The sequence below is a fragment of the Spermophilus citellus genome (assembly GCF_964194105.1).
Source record: "Spermophilus citellus genome assembly, chromosome: 6".
NCBI classification, from domain to species: domain Eukaryota; kingdom Metazoa; phylum Chordata; class Mammalia; order Rodentia; family Sciuridae; genus Spermophilus; species Spermophilus citellus.
The window spans coordinates 88,073,806-88,096,230 of record NC_138187.1 but is presented as its reverse complement, the minus strand read 5'-3'; the positions used below and the strand labels follow the sequence as shown (position 1 = coordinate 88,096,230).

At 33.6% G+C, this 22,425-nt stretch overlaps 1 protein-coding gene across 2 annotated transcripts in view; it reads left to right on the top strand.

Annotated features, from left to right (window-relative positions):
* TAF3 (TATA-box binding protein associated factor 3) overlaps nt 1–22,425 on the top strand; it is a 174,865-nt gene that overhangs the window by 4,151 nt on the left and 148,289 nt on the right. For both annotated transcript variants that reach the window (XM_081300484.1, XM_081300485.1), the window contains one exon: nt 1,402–1,644. In XM_081300484.1, coding sequence (XP_081156610.1) covers nt 1,402–1,644 — 243 coding nt within the window. The remainder of the gene's footprint in view (nt 1–1,401; nt 1,645–22,425) is intronic.

The window sequence follows — 22,425 nt, the reverse complement described above, 5'->3', positions numbered from 1 at the left end:
GCCAAATTTTGATTCTTCTTTTCCAGTTTACAATGTGATTTAATCTCAGATATATTGAGTTTGAGATATTCATAAAAGATCTCAGGTAAAAAATATTCTTTGGAGTCTTTGGAAATTGAGAACTGTAATTTTCCTAGAAGTTTTAAAAGAATTAGGAACCTTCATTTCTGCTAAGGTAGGAAAAAAGTTCTGCTATTGGCATAGGAAAAAACTGCTTTTGTAAAGAAACTATTATCTAACTTTTATCTTTTTGTTCCTATCCATTTTATGTAATGTCTTTGATTTATACTTGAAAATTTATATATAAATTACCTTTATGATCTAAGTCCTTTCTTATAAATATTCTTGGACTTAAAAAATTGAACTGGGCACAGCAGTGCATACCTATAATCCCAGCAACTCAGGAGGGTGAGGCAGGAGGATCATAAATTCAAGGCCAGCTTCAGCAGCTTAGCAAGACCCTGTCTCAAAATAAATAATGATAATAATAATAATAATAATAATGGCTGGGGATGTAGCTCAGTAGTATAGCACCTCTGGATTAAATCCCTAGTACCTTTCCCCCAATAAAATAAAAATTTTCAGTGATTTAATTCAACACATATTTATTGACTACCTATCATGTACCAGCCATTGTTTTAGGTTCCAGAGATGCATCAGTGAATAACAGAGAAAATGTTATAGGTATTTGCTTAGTCAACATAGCATATTAGCTATTTCATGATAAAAATAATAATAGCAATATTTATTGTACATTGACTTTGTGTCAGCCACTGTTCTAGACGCTTTCAACCATCTGTAAATTACTTTTCTTTTTTTCTTGTGGTATTAAGAATCAAATTTGGGTCTTGCACATGCCAGGCAAGCACTCTACCATTGAGCTACATCTCTGGCCTTGTAAATTACTTTTTTTTTTTTTTTTTTTATTAATATTGGGGATTGAATCCAGAGGCACTTTATCACTGAGTACATCCCCAGTCCTTTTTATTTTGAGACAGGGTCTTGCTAAGTTGCTGAGGCTCTTGCTAAATTACTGAGGTTGGGAACTTGCCATCTTTCTGCTCAGCCTCCTGAGTTTCTGGGATTTTAGGCATATACCACTACACTCAGTTTGTAAATTACTTTTTATGTTTTTGTCCACTATTTGTGTAATTTTCTGTAATGCTTTGGTTGTTAAATTACATTTAAAATTCACTTTTTAAGAATCAGATTTTTTATTATTTAAATAATGTATTGTTCTGCTTAAAAATCTATTAATTTTTTTTCCAGTAATTAGGTTTTAAATACTTAATATATTTGACTCTGAGCTATATATGTACTTAATAAATTTTTATTAATATTTTTAGAAATGTTTATGTAGTTTAAAAAAACTAATTTGATTTGCTTTTTACTTTGTTTCAGATGGTCGAACAGATCCTATTTTGGATGATGTTGGTGAAGCTTTCCAACTCATGGGAGTTAGTCTACATGAACTAGAAGACTATATTCATAATATTGAACCTGTTACTTTCCCACATCAAATCCCTTCATTTCCTGTTAGCAAGAACAATGTACTTCAGTTTCCTCAACCTGGAAGTAAAGATGCAGAGGAAAGAAAAGAATACATTCCTGATTACATGCCACCCATTGTGTCTTCTCAAGAAGGTTTGTGGTTGTTTGTTCCTTATATATTAGTGACTATATTAATGAAATTTTAATCTTTTTAACTTTATATGCTATGCTACATATAAATTCTAAAAATGCAATCAAAATAGTTTAGCATTATTTATAAATTATTCTAACCCTTAAACTAAGAAACATGGCACTTGGCATCCCAAGTTTTCTCTTTCCTTCCCCCTGGCCCCTGGCGCTTTTACTTAGAGCATTGGTAAAATCAAGGTTATGTCTAATTAGGCATCTTTTGCCTTTGTAAATATTAAGTAGGGGAGAAAAAATTTGACTACAGAGGGACTTTCAATAGACGTTTTAAATTGAGAATGGAATATCAAGTAAATTAGAGAACCTTTAAAACAAAAAGAAAAATTTCCTACCCCCTTATTATTTTTTCCATATTTTTATTGGTGTATTATAATTATACATAATGGCAATATTTATTGTTACGTATTTGTAGATACACACAATGTAACAATATAATTTGGCCAGTATCATTCCCCAATGTTTCCTCTTTCCCTCCCCCTTGTCCCCTGGCCATTTGTACTATTCACTCTACTGATCTGCCTTCAATTTTCATGAGACCCATACCTGCAACTTTCTTTTCCTTTTTCCTTCTAAGCTTCCGCATATGGAAGAAAACATATAATCTTGATTTTAAATTTGGCTTATTTGACTTAACATAATGTTTCCTTTCATTTTTCTGAAAATGACATAACTTCATTCTTCTTTATAGCTGAATAAAACATCATTGTGTATATATACCATATTTTCTTTACCTATGAATCCACTGATGGACCCCTAGGCTGGTACTATAGTTTGACTGTTGTGAATTGAGCTTCTACAAACAGGGGCATGCATGTATCACTATAATGTGTCAATTAATTCTTTAGGATAAATATCAAGGAGTGGTGTAGCTGGATCATATGGTTATTCCATTCCTAGTCTTTTGAGGAACTTCCATACTGATTTCCATAGTAGCTGTACCAATTTATTATCCTATTAGCAGTGTAAAAGTGTTGCTTTTTCTCCACATCCTCTTTAGTATTTGTTATTGTTTGCATTCTTCATAGTTGCCATTCTGGCTGGAGTGAGATGAAGTCAGTGTAGTTTTTATTTGCATTTTCCTAATTTCTAAGAGTAAACATTTTTTCCTATATTTGTTGGCCATTTGTATTTTTTATTTTCAGAAGTGTCCATTTAGTTCATTTGCCCATTTATTAATTGGGTTATTTTTTCTTCAGTGTTAAATTTTTTTAGTTCTTTATGTATCCTGGATATTAATTCTCTGTCAGAAGAATAGCTAGCAAATATTTTCTCCCATTCTGAAGGTTTTCTCTTCACATTCTTTATTGATTCTTTTGCTGTTCAGAAGCTTTTTAACTTGATAGCATTCCATTTATTAATTCTTGATTATTCCTTAGCTCTAGGAGTCCTATTGAGAAAGCCCTTGCCTGCACTTGTATGTTGGAGTGTTGACCCTGTTTTCTTCTAGGAGTTGCATAGTTTCTGGTCTTATTCCTAGGTGAGTTGACTTTTGTGCAGGGTGAGAGATAAGGATCTAGTCTCATTCTTCTACATATAGATAACCAGTTTTCCCATCAGTATTTGTCAAAAGGATTATCTTTTTTTCCATCTTTGTCAAGGATCAGATGACTGTATCTGTGTTTGTCTCTGTGTCTTCTGTTCTGTATTATTGGTCTATGTATGTGTTTTTATGCCAACATTATGCAGTTTTTCTTACTATAGCTCTGTAGTGTAATTTGAAATCAGGTATTGTGATGCTTCCATCATTGTTTTTTTGGCTTAAAATTATTTTGACTCTTCTGGGTCTTTTGTTTTTCCAAATGAATTTTAGGACTGGTTTTTTTTTGTTTTTTTTTTTTGTTTTTTTTTTTTTTGTAGTTTTGTGAAGAAAGTCTTTGGTGTTTTATTAGTAATGTAAGTTCAATGCCATTATTGTTTACTAGGAACAACTAATGAGTTGTGAATATTCACTGATACTATACAGACTAATCTCTTTTTTTGATGGGTATAAATGTTTATTGTTTTTTCAGATAGAATTGTTGAATATAAAATATTGTGTGACACTGTATAATCATCATCGCTGCATTAATGGATGTTCACAAGTATTAAGTGCATCCTAATCTTGCATGAAAGACAGTTTAGTAATAAATGATGTTTAAATAATACCAGCACATTTAAAAAAAAAAAAAAAAAGAATAGCTCCAGATAATGATACACCCACTTTTTTTGAAAAAAAAAAATTGGCATAGAATCTCAACAATTTTCCTAAAATATGGTAATAGGTAATCAGTCTTAGTGGTCAATCCCATTGCATAGTTCAGTTCTTCCTGCATGATTTTTCATCATGTTGATCATTAAGTTCACTTAGCTTCTAAAAGAGTTACCTAAGAAATTTGTCATCTCCAACTTACATTGTATGTGTACATATATCTTTTTGTAAAAAAAAAAAAAATGAAAAAGTTGCAATTTCTTTCCATTTTAAAAATTCTAGAATCACATGTATACTTCATTAATGTAAATGATAACAGAAATAAATCTTACTTATGACTTTTTTATTGTGATAAAATACAAAACTGACCATTTTAACAATTTTCAGTTGTATCATTCTGTGACGTTAAGTACATTCACACATTCACATTCTTGTTGCAATCATTACCTCCATCTATTTTCAATACTTTTTATCTACTCAGACTGTCCTCCTTCAACATAAATCCCCATTCCCAACTTTTCTCAGGCCCTGGAAACTGTCGTTTATTTTCTGTCTCTATAAATCAATCTTTCTTTCTCTCTCTCTCTCTCTCTCTCTCTCTCTCTCTCTTTTATGGTATTGGGGATGAAACTATGGGGTATTCTCCATTGAGCTACATTCCCAGCTCATTCTATTTATTTTATTATTATTTTTTGGTATCAGGAATTGAACTTGGGGCATTAGTGGTTACTGAGCCACATCCCTATCCCTTTTTGTTTTTTATTTTGAGACAGGGTTTCTCTAAGTTGCTTAGGGCTTCACTGAATTGCTGAGGCTGGCCTTGAACTTGTGATCTCTCCTGCCTCAGCTTCCCAAATCCCTGGGATTTCAGGCATGTACCACCACACCTGGTCTTCTTATGTTTTATTTTGTATTTTGAGACAGGGTCTTGTTAAATTGCCTGTGCTGGCCTGGAATTTGCAATCCTCCTGCTTCAACCTTCTGAGTTTCTGGGCTTATAGGCGTGTACCATCATGCCCTGAAGTATTTTTCTTTTTGTGACTGGTTTATTTCACTTAGCAGCATGTCTTTAGGGCTCATTGTGTTGTAGCATGTATCAGAATGATCTACCTTTTTAAGGCAGAATCATACTATGATATAAATGTATTCCACATTTATTTATATGGTCATCTGTTGATGGACATTGGTTGATTCTGCGTTTTGGCTTTTGTGGAATAATGCTGCTATGAGTGTTGATGTACAAATATCTGTTCACATTCCTGCTTCCAATTCTTTTGAGTTGTTAGATCACATAGTAATTCTACATCTAATTTTTTTGTTTGTTTTGGACCTGGGAATTAAACCCAGTACCTTGTGCATACTAAGCACATGCTCTACCATTGAACTGCACCCCTAGCCCCATATCTAATTTTCAGGGAACCACTATAGAGTTCTCCACAGCAGCTGCACCATTTTACCTTTCTACCAGAAATGCCCAAAGGTTGCAGTTTCTTGCAGTTCATTTTTTACAATTTCTTGTTCCACTTAACTAGCAGTTTGAAGTGTTACCTAAATTTGTTTCACTGATTTGATTTAAATTTGCTTAAAGGGCTGGGGATGTGGCTCAAGCGGTAGCGTGCTCGCCTGGCATGCGTGTGGCCCGGGTTCGATCCTCAGCACCACATACCAACAAAGATGTTGTGTCCGCCGAGAACTAAAAAATAAATATTAAAAATTCTCTCTCTCTCTCTCTCTCCTCTCTAACTCTCTCCTCTCTAACTCTCTCCTCTCTCACTCTCTCTTTAAAAAAAAAATAAATAAAAAATAAATTTGCTTACAATTGTTTTACAGTCTATGTATTCATGTTGCCTCATCTGAGAAACTGAGAAAATATTGGACCTAAATTATAGAGCTTTATTGTGGATTGTTGGATCTTAGGCTCAGTGGACTGGACTGAATAGTACTAGTGCTGTAATTCAGTCTACTGAAAGTGAAGCTTACCCATGCTTGTTAATAGCCATGGGAGATACAGAAAGAGCTCATTATACCTTTTGGAATATTACTGTAGTTTTCTGGTTTAAGCTCTTGGGAAATAGATGCTTCTCAATACCTTCGATTTCTCCACTTTAGGTTTTTGACTGAAGCCAGGAATTAGTACCCCTCAACAAATGTTTTTGAGCTGAGTTAGACACTGTGGTTCCTGCTTACAGAAATTCCTTGCTTCTCCTCCTATTCAGTCCTATTGGAAATCTAAGATACTCCTAAGTCATCCTCAACTACCTTTAGTAACTGCTTAAAATTCTGCTTCCTCTCTGAATTTATTTGTATTTATAGCCTCTGTTACTGTTATCTTTGAGAAAATCTTACTGTTTAAATTCTCCTATGTAAAGTTGTTCCCTTAAAACCCCCCACTACTTAATGTTTTGATCTTAGAAACCTCCTTTTGTTACAACTTCTAAAATTGAAATTTATTTACTTTAAAAATGTGAGGAGGGCTGGGAATGTAGCTCAGTGGTAGAGCACTTGCCATATGTGCGTAAGGCCCTGGTTTCAATCCCCAGCACTGCAATAACAACAATAACAATAGCAACAAAATAAAATTAAAATGTAATGAATGCATTTAAAAATCAGTATTATCAAAGGAGGATTTCTTGAGCAGAGGTATGGTAGTAGGTGGATTGAAAATAACTAATTTTTTCTCTTCTAGAAGGCCATGTATATCAAGTGGTCTTGGAATTTCCTTCTTTGTTGCTGCTGTTAAATGTGATTTATTAAGCATTCTGTATCTCTTAATAAAAGGAGTGCTAAGTTATCAGTCTATCGATACATCCTGTTGTACTTTGAGATTTAATCTTGTATGGCTCTGAATATTTTTGCTGGAAGGCCACTTATTAGTACCCAATATTTGTAATTTCGCTAAGAAGAGATGAAATCGAATGCTAAGAAGAAACTTGATGCATAGTAGAAAAAATTTAAGAAAAGATACTTATAAGTAATTGTTACATCAGTGATTTTTAGAATGGCATGAGATCATGGATTTTGTATCAGTGAATTAGGGCAGAGGTTGTGGTTCAGTGGTAGAGCTCTTGCCTAGCACATGCAAGGCACTAGGTTTAATCTCAGCACTATATAAAAATAAATAAATAAATAAATTATGTGTGTGTGTGTGTGTGTGTGTGTGTGTCTAGTTTAACAACTAAGACTTCTGTGTGTCATCAAATGACATGATTCAGAACTTTGCCTTCTTCATGTTAAAAATTTTATTCCACATTCTCTGTGCCTTTTGGAGCCTTCTAAATCTATTTTGTGGTTTGCTTATCTTACTGTCTACTATTTAATAGTTACATTGTTAATATCTGGGGTTCTGGGTGCTTTTTTTTTTCTGGATTCTTAAAAAAACCTGCACTCGTGGGTGGGAGGATAGCCAATAGTAAAGCACTTGCCTAAGAAGCACAAGGCTCTGGGTTCAGTCCCCATTGTGCATGTATGCACACGCACGCGCGCACATACACACACACACACACACACACACACACACACACAAAGAATTGGACTTAGATGGACAACATTGGATTAATTCTTGTTGTTTTTTGGCACTGAGGATTGAACCCCAGAGTGTCATGCATGATAAGCACATATTCTGCCACTGAGGTATAACCCCAGCTCCTAGATTAATCTTAGTCTTTGTTTCATGATACATTCATCATTGGTCCATGCATAACCTGCACTTGTTTACTAACAGAGTTATGTAAGTATTTTTAATACTGTATTAAACCCTATCAAACTGACCATCCAAAACCAAAGAAAACTCTTAGATAATAATTTACTCATAATCACTTGGCTCTTCTTGTTTTACTTTCATAGCATGCAAGTATTACACAATAAAATTCTCATAAGGTTAGGGTTATCACATTTAAATGCTGCCGAGGTAATGTAACTATTATGTTGGATAGTGAGTAAATGTGAGAATCAGTTTAAGATTTTAGATATAGACTTGTGGGCTGAAATTATTATACTACAATAAATTTAGGGGTTTCTTTTTTGTATTATTTGAAGCAAAAGAAGAATCTTATCTAGATTTTTGTTGTCAGACACAGTGGTGCATACCTGTAATCCCACCAGTTTGGGAGGCTGAGGTAAGAGGATTGCAAGTTTAAGGTCAGCCTGGGCAACTTTGTGAGACCCTGTCTCAAAATACAAAATTAAAAAAATAAAAAGGACTGGGTTAATAGTTCTATGGTAGAGCAACTCTGGATTTCAAAAAATAAGTTTTTATGCAATATACACTGTAATTACTTTAAAGGAGGAATAATATAAGCTTGAGAACACTGTTTTCTTTCCTTCCTTTCTCTCTCTTTCTTTTCTCTTTCTCTTTTTTTTCCTCTCCCTTTCCTCCTCTCTTCTCTTTTCATTTTCTATTTGTAAAATGGGGTCTTATGTTGCCCAGACAGGTCTCAAACTCCTGGCTCAAATGATCCTCCCTCCTCAACCTCCTGAGTCCTGGGGCTACAGATGAGTGCCACCCTACTCAGTCTGATTTTGTTATTTCAGCTAACACTTATGGATGATCTAAGGAGCAAAAATATTGCTGATTCATAAGATATGCATGTGGTTCAGAAGGATACAGTAAGTAGAAGGCAGTACAATAAGATGCTTATCAAAACCTTTTTCCTATTCTTGGGGAAAAGATATAAAATGCAACCTTGTGGTTACCATTTTTTAATATAGCCACACAAGTCAATTTAATAAATCATTTACAATCTGAGTTTTTTTTTTTTTTTTTTTTTTTTTTTTTAATGGGTACAGCATGTTAGAAAGTTCCTAGTATTCTGATCAGTGGTGCAAAGGGTGATATGTACAGAGGTGAACAACTTTGACAATGACATGGTTCACCAAGTTCTTTATTTTCCTTTTATTTCCTTACGGGTCACAGGCAGGGCCAAATTTGCTCATAAAATATTATTAGTAGAGTGCTGTCATGGGACTACCCTCTTATCAATCATTCAAGTTGATTCATGTCAAAAAAAAAGTGTGCTCAGCCCTGTGAATGCAGTGGTGACTATGCAGGAACAGAGGCCTGGAGGGACAGCGCGCTGTGGCAGAAAGACCTGGACCTCACAGAGTCTTTCACACATGACTCAACTTGTTGTTGAGTTTCTGGTTTTCCCAAGTAACTCTATTTTTCTGACTTTATATTTATCATCTATATTATGGTAGGCACTGGGGAGAATTAAGAGAGATATTTTGTGAGACATTTATTTAAATACACAAAACACTTAATGGTGAATGTTAATGCTTTTCCCATTTTTCCATCCTTACTCTTAAGGATATTAGCCTCTGAGTTGAAATATAATATATTTTTCTCAAGGCACTCTACAAGAGATATAAATGTAAAACAGTGTTGACGTCACATACTTATGAGTCAGGGGACCACTAAACAACTGGGCTGGTGTAGCTGTTCAAGGAGCTGTTTGATTATCAGCAATGTGAAGAGAATAGAGTAGGAGATGATTAGAAGAAGTTCTTGCCTGCTGTATCCTATTATATGTTCAGAAATAAGACCTTTCACAAATATTTTATACATGTATTTGTTGCTTGCACTGTTAAGAGTTCTCATGGCTGGTACCCAATGTGAAGAACCAGCTTTCCATACATCTTTTCAGAATCATACCAGTACCACCTTTTTGTTTGTTTATTTATTTTTTTTGCTTCCTATTATATTGTGCTGAAGAATGTCTGAAAATAGCATACTATGTCAAAACCATTGTTTGATTCTCAAAGTATGATTGGTAGGCCCTGGTCATTGAGGGTCTTTCTGGTGGTCTGTTGATTGCTTTATAATACTTGTTTGAGAAAGAAAACACAGAAATAGAAATCATGTTTTACTTATTGCAGGAAACTTAACAACCTTAACTTAAACTTGGTAAAAATACAATAATGTTATTACCTTTAAGGCTTTTATTTAAAAAAATGAAAATAAAAGGATTTTTATAACAGTTTTTAGATCACAGAAAGAGTGAGACAATAATATGTTTCTTTATATTCTGTACTCGGAGTATAATATTATTAATATCTTACATGAGTATGATGTATTTGTTATAATTAATGAACCAATATTGATATATTATTTTTAATAAAAGTCCATATATTATCCACCTATCCTTAGTTTTTACATAACGTCCTTTTTAGGTTCCTGGATCCCATTCAATATATAGTTTTTCAGACTTTCTGGTTTTTGTTAACCTTGACCGTTTTGAAGATTACGGGTCACATATACTATAAGATGCCCCTCTATTAGAGTTTTTTTTTTTGGTGTTTTTGTCATGATTAGACTGGAAGTATGAGCCTCATGTCAAGGACATAATATTTCCTGTCAATCAGTGTGATTTGTCTCTGTTGAAGTTGACCTTGTTCACTTGGCCAAGGTAGTATTCTCCTCATTGAAGTGACTCTTTCCCGCTCTTTCCATACTGTACTCTTTGGAAGAAGTCACTATGTATTTATTGCTCACTCTTAAGGAATGGGGATACTCTCCCACTTTGAATGTGAAATATTACATAAATTATTTGGAAATCTTTTGCATGGGTATTTGTCTCATTTCTGCCAGAAGTTTCTGTTTTTATTATGAAGCCCTTTAAAAAGTAAACATTTACAGATTTGAGAAAAATAAACACATACAAGCTTCTTGAAAAAAAAATATATTCCCCAAGTATATTAAGCTTAAAATGAATGGTTTTTTCTCTTTCCTCATGTTCTCATTTTCTCATTTCCCAAGATTAATCCTTTTTAATAGGTGTGAATCCTTCTAGATCTTTTCATGTGAAACTTTCAAACTCTTTAGACTCAAAACTCTGTTCACTTCATTGCCTATTATTTTATTGGATTGCTGCTGTAATCCAACTTTTGCTCCTCTCCTTTTCTTTTCCAAGTATTTTGTTGTAGCAACAGACCATCCTTTTCTCAACAGTGCTCACTGAGATCACAAATTACTATCTAATTAATTGGCTGATCTAATGAATATTTAATACCTTTTAAACTGTATCCCAGTTTAAGAAACAGAACTTTACCATTTATCTCAGAAGTCCCTCCATGTGTTCAGCCCCATTCATAGCCCTCCTCCACCCCTCCAAAAATAACCACTCTCTTGGCTTAATAGGAATTATTTCTTTCTCTGAGAGTTTTATCAGTCAAATGTGTATTCCCTAGACTCATTAAGTTATGTTCTTCACCTTCCCTCCATTTTTGTTTCATATTTTTTAAAGTCTTTTTTAATTTGCAAGTTTCTCCCCACCCCCAGCCCCTGTTTCTTTCTTTGTCTTATGATTTATTTGTTGAAAAACCTGGGCCATTTGACAGAATTTTCCACAGTTGTTTTTCATTGATTGCGTATTCAGTGCAGTTCAATGTATATGTTTCAAAATCGGCAGTGAAATCTGAGATTTGATCAGACTCTGGTTTGATACTTTTGGCATGATATAGGTAGTGTTGTGTTCATCCAGAAGTTAATAATGTGTGGTTTTCACTTTTTTTGATATTAGCAGTATTGGTGCTCAGTAATGTGATCCCTTCATTCATTAGGGGTTGTGAAATAGTGATATCTATCATTTTGTTTTTACTTTATTCTTCACTTGGAGTACTTTCATAAGAAAATCCTTAACCTGTCCACTGTTTAGTAACTTAGTGGTCTAGTTCTTATAGGAAAAGCAAAATAAGTACCTGTTTTCTTCATGTTGTATACCTAGTTTTCAACAAACTGGTCCCTTGTCATCCTTAGAGAGTGACTAGTTTTTTAAACAATATCATTATGAAATCTTTTTGATCGCTAGCCTTAGCCTCCTTCTTAGCTGGGTGTATAGATGTATGCCACCACACCCAGATCATTTTATTTTCTAATTTTAGTTATTAGTTTTGTGGTGCTGGGATTGAACCAGGACCTGCTAAGGATGTATTCCACCATTAAGCTGTACCCCTGGCCCAATTTTTATTTTTAAAATTGTAACTTGACAAATTATAGTTGTATATATTTATGAAGTATAAAGTGATGTTATGGTTTATGAATACAGTATGGAATGACTGAATCAAGTTAAGAAGATATCCATCACCACACAAACCATTTTTGTGGTAAGAATATTTGAAATTTATTAGTATATGTATAGTAATAATATATGTAATATATATAACAATATAATATGATAATGTATAAACATTCTCAGTGCTTTTGAAATGTATAAACATTATTATTTACTATATTAACATTGTGCACTATATCCCAAAGAAAAGAAAACTTTCCCCCTAATTAAGGCTTTATGCCCTGAAGCCTCTTCTTGTTCCCTCTTTCCTTCTCCAACCAGCTTTTAGTGACATTCTACACTGTGTTTCTTTGAGTTTGTTTTAGATTTTACTTAGAATAGTGTTTCCAGTTCTATTCATGTTGTTGCAGGTGACAGGATTTCTTTTTAAGGCTGAATAATATTCCACTGTGTGAAAATGCTGCCTTTACTTTGCCTGTTGGTCTGTGGATAGACAACTTATTTAGGTTGAGTTCATAACTTGGTTGTTGTGCATATGCTTCAGTGAACAAGGGAGAGCAGACAATTCTTTGACTTAGTGATTTCAAATCTTTTGAGTAAATACCTAAAGTGGAATTGCTAGATTCTATGATAGTTCTAGTTTTAATTTTCTGAGAAAATACCATAACAGTTTTCTATAATGGCTATGCTAATTTATATTTCTATCAACAGTGTAAAAACTGCTTTTTCTCTACATCCTTGTTTTTGTTTTTGTTTTTGTTTGGTATCATGGATGGTTGAACCCAGGGATGCTTAACCACTGAGCCACTCCAGCCCTTGTTTGTTTTTGAGACAGAGTCTCACTAAATTGCTCAAGGTCTTGCTAAGTTGCTTAGGCTAGCTTTGAACTTGGGATCTTTCTACCTCAGCCTCCCAAGCTGCTGGGAATATAGGCATACATCACTCTGCCTGACCTACTTATCTTTTTTTTTTTTTTTAATAACAGCCCTTCTAACAGGTGTGAGGTGATAGCTTACCCTAGTGATTAGTGATGCTGAGATTTTCTCCATATATCTGTTGGCCATTTGTTTGTCTTCCTTTGAGAAATATCCATTTAGGTCATATAGATATTTCCAGTTCAAATTCAGGACTACAGAATTTTTACTTTTCAAATTATGTAAGTAATACTTTTGTCTATACCAAGAATTCTGGTTCTCAGGGATAAAGAAGATCGTGATATTAGAATATTCTGTAATTGCTCATTCGCTTTATCCCATATTACATGTACAATATTGAAAATATCACTTATGATTACTAAAACAAGTGGATTTTTTTGTTTTGCTTATGCTCTCCTATTACCCCAATTTTCTAAAATTATTCTATAAATACATTGTTAGATATAGCTGCTTCTTGAGTTCTATCTCCTTATTTCTGAGTTTTTTCTAATTGTGATTTGTATTCTCTTATGTCTTTTAGATCATTTTAAAGTAGAACATATTAGCACATTTTCTATTGCTGTAATAAAATGCCTGAGGCTAAGTACTTTATAAAGTAAGAGGTTTATTTAGTTCATGGTTTTGAAGGCTACAAGTCCAAGATTGAGTTCCATTGATTTGTCCTCTGATGAGGGCCTTATGGTAGATGACATCATAGTGGGAGTACCTATGAAAGGGAGAGAACACATGGCCAGACAGGAATCCAGAAAGTGGGGATGGGTCTACTTTATTTAATTATTTTATAACAACCATCCAGTGTCCCATAAGAAGTACATTAATTTCTTCCCAGAGCGGTGCCTCAAATGACCTCCCCTCCCACTAGTCCCTGTGGCCTAACATTCACAACACTGGGGACCAAGTTTTCAATACATGAACCCTTGGGGGACAAACCACATCTAAACCATGGCACAATATTACAGTGTTCGTTTGTTTTTGGAGAATGAGTTTCTATTTTTTAGTTTCATTGTCTGCAGGGATATTATTTTGGTATTTAATCTGCTTTTCCTTATGAAAATTGTTGTGTGGAAAAAAAAAAAAAGAAATTGCTGTGTGACTTTAGAATTCCTTGATTTGCAGTGGAGCCATGTCCCAATAACCTCCTTGTAAGTTGAAAATGCATTTAGCACAGCTCATTTGCCAAATATCCTAGCTTAGCACACACTACACTGTAAAGCATTGGTTGTGTCCCCTTGTGATCTAGTGGCAGACCACAAGCTATGCCTTGCTGTCCCTGTGCAGCACTCAAGGGATTATTATACCACTTCTCAAAATGGAACAGTTCAAAATTCGAAATACAATTTCTAATGAATTTGTATCACTTTCTCACCATAATAAGTCAAAAAATTATAAGCTGAACCATCATTGAGCTGGGGACTCTGTTTAATTTTTCTTGAAGTTTGGAAGGAAGTTCAAGTAGTCTTTCTAATTTTGCAGTGCTCCCTCTTCTGTTGTTTTTTGTGTAATGTTCAAAAGTGTGGTAGCTCACTTGGTGACTTTTTTTTTTTTTTAGAGAGAGAGAGAGAGAGAATTTATTTATTTAGTTTTCAGGGGACACAACATCTTTGTTTGTATGTGGTGCTGAGGATTGAACCCGGGCCGCACGCATGCCAGGCGAACACGCTACCGCTTGAGCCACATCACCAGTGACATTTTTAATCTCTTGTTTTCCTCTACTACTTTTACATGGATCTTTTCCCTTTATCTCATTTCAGCTTTCCTAATGTCTACAAGCCTCTTGAGAAAAGATCAGACTATTGTTTATATATTATTTTAAATTATAATTTGGGCTATTTAAGGGAAAATAGAGTAGGCAGTCAAATTCTAAGTATCAGAGGTTTCTAATATAGTATGCTATAAAGAGTGATGAAATCAATGTTTTTGGGTTTTTTTTAGTATGGGGGTGGAGATGATTCCCTTAATAAATTCTAGTGGTAGTGACAAGGATGGACTTCAGGGAGGAGATGCCACTGAAAGACTTGATAGAGTTTGTTACAGCTCTTATCCAGGGAAGAGCTCATAGAAAGGAGCATATGGGGGAAGTATTTAATGGACAGGATTTGGTGATGGAAGAGTTGTAGAGGTGATACCAAGAGGAGCCAAGGTTCAAGCTGGGGAGACTGTGTGGGTAACCAAAATCTAAACATCCAGATCTTAAGCAGATTGGTCAGATCTGGAGTCAGAATTTACAGTGGAACTCATATCCCTCAGGGAGTGCTCTAGCAGCATTTTATTTATTTTTTAAAAATAGGAATCAGGGCTGGAGTTGAAGCTCTAGAGCACTTGCCTAGCATGTGTGAGGCACTGGGTTCAATCCTCAGAACTACATAAAAATAAGTAAATAAATTAAAATAGGAATCAGGTAGAATTCAAGACTACCTAATGAGACTAGAACCTAAGACCTAGAGTGCACTTGGTTGCTTGTGAAGGGCAGCAGGTGCACTTGATTTACAGCAGGTAGGCAATGGTCTGGGTAGTGAGTAAGCGCCTCCCTGTACCAGGCACCGTGCCTCACGCTTGAGACAGAGGCTCACTAGCTCATCTTTAGACTCTTTGAACATAAATTGCTAAAAACCTAAAATAAGTTTTATTACAAAAGATTAAACAATCCTTAGTTTTTTGGATTAGGGCTTTAAGTTAAATCACTGACAACATCTGTACAGTGATGCATAATATCTACCGTTGTCACATGTTTGACTACTAAAGATGTATAACTTGACATTTCATTGATGTGTGACAGTTTAAAGTCTTTTAAAAATTTTTAGTTGTAGATGGACACAATAATTTTATTTTATCTATTTTTTTTATGTGGTGCTGATGATCAAAGTCAGTGCCTCAGGCATGTGAGGCAAGCGACCTACCACTGAGCCACAACCCCAGCCTTAAAGTCATTTTTTAACTCTACCCCAAATATGGTATGTCTGTTATTTCCTATATCAAGTGCCATTTTCCTCATTTGTAAAATGGGAATTATTACCTCCCTAGAATTGTTGTTGTAATTGAATGAGATATAAATGTAGCCTATTATTATAGGTGTTAGATATGATCTTCTGAGGACAGCCTTACATTTACAATTTGTTCCTGAAAGTCTCAGTACTAAGTTTAATGGTTGACATACCATATGTCTTGGAAAAACACAGTACAATAAATATCCCAGACCTGTACTATTGTCTACTCTGATTCATTCTGGGCTGGGCATCCTGTGTGCTGTGTAAAGTGCTGTGGCACATAGTAGGACTTGGCTGTGCCTGTTGATGGGATTTTCCCACATTCTGTTTAAGGGGGTTTTCCTCTGTTTCCCACAGAAACTATTTCCCACAATATAATTCAGTCTTAGAAAAGGGATTAGCTGTGAAAAAAATAAAATGAAGATATATGTGGATCTTTACAAATTATCTTTTCAGTTCTATATTTGCCTTCATTGTTTCTTAATGCTGTACTTGAATTTTATTGGTATGCTTTAGTAAGATTTTTTTGAAGTCTTACACATATTTAAGATTTTTAATTTTAAATAATACTTAAATGTAGTTATTTATTTGCATCTCATTTTATCACAGGAAAAAAGTAAAGCTTCTCTCTTCCCCTGTCCTGCTGCCTTTCTCACCTCCTCTTTTCCCTGTGCCATCTCTTTTTTACTGTGAACACTGTGGTAAAGTTATGTTTCAGTGTTAATTAATTGCTGATATTTTGTGCTTATTACAGTGCCATGTGCATAATTAATGCACACGAATTGATAATTTTTCTTATATAGTCAGATTTAGTTTCAATTTACAATTTATTTCTTTTAAATGTTATGTACTCAGAATGTAATATTTAAATGCACTCTTCTGTTAGCAATATTTTATTATCATGTACTTTATTCTTGGTAGAAACTTAAAATTCTGTAGTATGAATAAGAAAATCAATTTCTTTTTTATTTGAAAAGGGATTATAATTCAGTAGGTGGCACTCTTTCCTTTGTTAAGTGTTAGTGAATATCCAATTAAATGCCAAAGAATCTTTTCAATTTTTTGAGAAAAAACATACAACTTAAAAATCAATCATGGCTAGTTTTAGAAAGGGTAATGACAATTTTGTCTATAATTGGCTTTTGTGGAACTTCCTTAGGATGATTACATATGAACATGCTTAATATTTATTTGCCTTAAGGAGACTTTTATATGTAGAACAGAATTCCTTTGAGGAAAGGCCTTATATCATCCTTTCTGAAATTCTAGATGTTCTTTTCAAAATTTGAAATTATTATCCATTATTATCTACTTTGCTTCCATGTTTTGATTTTCAACATCAGAAGATACTTTCGAAATTAACACAGTTCCCTCATTCTAACACAGCAGCTTTCCTTATTTTTAGTGTATCCATCTCTTTTTCTGGTATGAATAGAATATTTGGCTACTCGAACTAATTAATCCGATTTGTAGTTTTGTTCTTTGTATTCACATTATGTTCTTTATCAAAAACATATTTGTTATGGTGTTTCCCAGTTCCTGTGTATTTTATTTCCTATTTTTTTTAAAAAGAATATACCATAATTTACTAAGCTATTCTCGTATTGTTAGCATTTTTTATTATTTTAAAGTAGTATAGCATCATCAAATATCCTTGTGCCTGTTTTTCTTTTATATTATTTCCTTACGATAAATTCCCAGGAGTTTTTAGGTCAGAGGTATAAACACATTTATGTTTTTTGACACATATTACACATTGCTTTCCAAAAGAATTGTATCAGTTTACAATGCCATAATGAATGTGTGATTATACTGGTATCCTAGAAATCCCACTGGAATTAATTTCAAAGTATAATTTTTTTACTAGTTTAGATTAAACATTTGGAGGGTTGTTTTTATTTTAAAGTTTGTACTTGAAATGTGGGAACTACAAAAATATTCCCAGTGGAATATAACCTCTGATACTATTTTGATGTAGTCCTCTAAATCTTTGTGTTTGTATGTGTATATTTCATGTGTGTGCTTAGTACCTATTGTAGCATAGAATAATTACAGTATATAATTTTATGTACTGTTTCATTTGATTAACTCACTCTAGCCATTAACTCATTTCTTTTTGCTAGACAGAATTAAGTTTAGGGGTAAACAGGAAATGTATCAAATGAACGGAAATGATTTGGTTTGGGTAGTTTTCTCAGTTATGATAGGGTGTGCAGAAGCAAGAATACATTTGGGAGATTGGCATTATGAAGTTATGCAAACTTGTTAGATATCAGAATGCTAAGTGAATATCTATGAATGTATACTTATAGGAGTAAGCTGTTAATTTTTTTTTTTTTTTTTGAGACGAGGTCTATATTGTTCAAGCTGGTCTTGAACTCGGGGCTCAAACAGTTGTCCTACCTCAACCTCCCTAGTAGCTGGGGTTACAGGTGTGCACCACTGCACCTGGCTAGACATTTAGATATAAAGACTGAGAGATCTCATCTGAGGTGAAGAATTTATTCCATGTTGCTGTATAATTTTTATAACTATCATTTCAAATGACTTTATGGTAGGCTATCCCTTAGATCTCCTCTAATTTTTAATTTATTCAAGTACCAATACAGTAAGTATTTTTATTCACATAGCATTCTCAATATTGTGAATTCTTATGATTTATTTAAAAAGTTTGAATACTAAGTTTAAAAGTATGATGTTTTCAAAAGTAATTTTTGGTAAATTCCTTTTTTAAAGTACTTTATTATGTTACCATTAGTAATATAGAATATCTATTTTATTCCATCTTTGCTCTTGAAATAATGTGTCTAATTTAATATATGTTCTATTCCCATTTTTTACTTTTAGTTCTTTTGGCACTAACATTTAACATAATTTGAGAAAAAGTGTTTTTAACCCTTGATGCACTATTAGGATCCATTGACTCTAATTTTTTTTTTTTTTTGACTATTTGAAAAGATGAACATTTCATCATTTTTATTCTTCCTTGGAAGCTATCAAAAAAGAGAAGTTTACTATTTAAAATACTGAATAAAACTCATTTTGTCTTGTCATTACCATATGTTCACTAGGCTATGATATTAGGTATTAACCTAATATATAATTGGATTTGGGAGAATGTATTTTCTTGCATCTTAAAATATTTTGCTATTTTCCCATCATAGAATTGTTTTATTGTTCAATGATTAGTCCCAGTTATGCTTAAAAAACTAAAATGGTAAGAAATTGAAGAAATGGTTAAATTGTCCAGAGAAAGATGATCCAATAGTGATATAAATTATAATCTTTCATTTTTATTATTTTGGGGCTAAGAGTATTTTAAAAAGGATCAGAATATCATCTTTTTAGCCTACTTTTAGTTTTCACTTGAATACAATTGAAAGTTTTAGTATTTTAAATTTTAGTTTTATGTTAAATGTTAGTTCTTTTAACACTATTGGAAAAGAGAAAAATTGACATGCTCAGTGTTGTTTAAAAAGTCAAAATAAATGTAAAGATTCTAACATTTAATGATAAGATGACAGAGAAGAAATTGATCATATAAGTGAAACTCTACACTGTGGATCTTCAGATGACAACAACCGGAATGATTTTTTTATTTTAATTTAGACTTGATATATTCTAAAAGCAAAGAAGACGTATCAGTCTCCTGTAGTCAGTCATTTACTAGGAAAGTCTTCATCATGTAGTAATAAGTTTGTGATAAGAACCTAAATCATTTCTCTGTTGGAAGGATATATGATAGTATTTTAAAATACTAAGATTTAAAGGATTTGGTATATTTAAGTTCATATTTAAATTTCTAATAAAATTGTCTTCACTTTTTTGTACATACTTCTATAAATTATGCATAAAACGACTTTAAAATATAAAGATTTCATTGTTATTTGTTAAATGTTAATGGCAATTCTTCCTGGTATACTGAGTGTTAAGGTAAAAAAAATATATATTTGTCAGATCTAATGGCATTATTACATTTTAACACCTTCCTTGAGTGTACAACCCTAATTGTGGCTGACAGATACAATTGGGAATAGTTAGAAGGAAATAGTAGTTGTGGACCAATCAGCAGCGGAATGAAAAACTCAGGAAGTCCCAGTGCCATGGTAAAGAAGAAAAACTCATTTTTCATTTCCTTTCATGTACACTGTGTTCAGATTAACTTTAAAGGAGAGTGAGAGGTAGGTCAGAAGATTTTGTCTACAATTGAGTATTACCTGTGTGTGGAGCCCATCTCAGCAGGCATCCAGTCATCAGCTAACAGCCCTTTCCAGTTCCCTTGACAGCTGCCAGATATCCTATTGCAAATTAAATATGAAACAGGGATGGACTTAGTTTTGCATTTAAAGGATTTCATAAGGTTCAACTTCAAATGAAGTAGTTAGTGCATTAGTTTTTATTAAAGCTGACTTTGTTGGGAAGGAGAGGATAGCTAGAACTGTTTGTGTACTATTAAGAAAAGTGCTTTGGAAAAATGAAGTGAGTGGCATAAAATTGTTCCTTTACGTATCTATATGATGCATATCAGAACTCTATTTGTAAATACTGCAGGTTTGTGAAGCCTTCAAGAGTGGTATTTAACCTGTTGTGGCAGTGCAGCCTGCTAGTAAACATTTGTTTAGAGTTTGACAAACGTTGTTTTATGGCGAGATTGTTTTGACATTTTCCTTTTTCAACTTTGTCTTTCTAAGTTTTGGTAACAAAAGGAAATAAAATGTGGTGAATTTAGATCATACTTTGAGGGATCAGAGGCAAAATTCTGGATTTGATGAAACTTAGTATCTAAAACAGCCCCTTAGTACCTACAACAGCCTAGGTACCAAATCCTGATCTAAAGGCCTTGCACATATTAGCTGATTTAATCTTCATAATAACTACAGAAAGTAACTGCTGTTGTTATCTTTATTTTATAGATTAGCAAAATAAGATGAGGGGGGTTTGATTCATTGATTAATTGATTGAGATGGGGTCTCACTGCATAGCCCAGGCTGGTCTCAAACACTTGGCTGAGACTCTAGGCACAAACCACCTTGCTCCACTGGATGATAACTTTTAAGGTTAAATTTTAGTAACTCAGGGAAAGTGAAATCCTATTAACAAGGCAATATCCTGAAGATTCAGAGATCCAGAAAAGAAATTTGGGCTACATTATGCCATTTGTTTAATCCTATACTAGGCCTTGGATGTTTTAAAAGATTAGGGTTATTTCATAGAATGTCTATAGACCATGTTTTAAAAAAACATATACACATAACTATATTTTAAATATATACAACAGTTGTGGTTCATAAAATACAGTTTCATTCAGTATTGCTTAGTCATGACTTTTTGCTGTTGCTATGTATTTTGCAAATTAGTATATATCAAAATTTAACAATTATTGGGGGGTTATGAAAATTTCTTGTATAAAAATGGAGGAGAGCATGTTATTTATTAAAAATGGTCAAAATCCATTGAATGGCAAACTATAGACTTTTTTTCAAATGTGGATCTCCAATTTCTGATATATTCTCTCTCTCTCTGGGCCATAGTAAATTGCTCAGCCAACATCTGTGAAAGTTAGTGGTAGTTTCTATTTTCAGTGATGTACCTATAGATTAAATCTTTACTACATTTTAATTAAGAAATAAATTGGATGGTTACTACTCTTTTTCATTGATCTCTCATAATTGAGAAAATGCTGCATTCAGTTTATTCTGGGATTGATGAGATAATTCATGCTGTCAATTTGGGGAAATCTTATGTAGTAGGCAAAATCCATACCATATATAAGGTTAAACACTAATACTATGTAAAATATCAGCCTTGCAATACATATCCTAGTATTGAAAACAAATTTATCTCTAGGGTTTTAGATTTATTTTCTAATTTCCCCAGACTTCTAAGTTAGTTTTAGAGTCCTCTCTGTTGTTATGGTAGTTTGCACATTTTTTTTTTATGGTATTCTATGATTAGGGTATGTTTAGAATACATCCCATAAAGGTTCATGTGTTGGAAGTTGGTTCCACTGTGGTGATGTGGGAGAGTTGGTGAGACTTTTGAGATGAGGCCTAGTGGGAGGTCCTTAGGTCATTGGGGTCACTGCCCTCAAAAGGGATCAAGGTACCTCTCATGGGACTCCTGAGCTCTTGTGAGAGTGAGTTGTTATGAGTGAGCCTGGCCACTGAATCTCTCTCTGGCTTCCTGTTTCAAGATGTAATCTCTTCCTCCCACACATGCTCCCACCCTTGTTATACCAGATGCCATTAAGGATCTCACTAGAGGCTGAACCAATGCCCCTACCTCCACTCTCCACCAAATCTTGGACTTTGAACCTCTAGTATTGTGAGCTAAATAAACTGTTTTTCTTTATAAAGTTAGCCTCTGTCAGGTATTTCATTATAATAGCAAAATAAATGGTATCTATACTTGTTTGTTTGGTTAACTTAGCACAGATTTATTGTTTTCTGGTTGTATGGACCAAGTACTGTTGTGAACATAGAAGATGTATGTGTGAGCAAGACAGACAAAAATCTCTGCTATGTTTACACTTTAGGGGGTGGAACAGACAGGAAATAATAAACAACAAATAAATTGCGTGGTGTTTTTTTTTAAACAAAATATTTTATTAT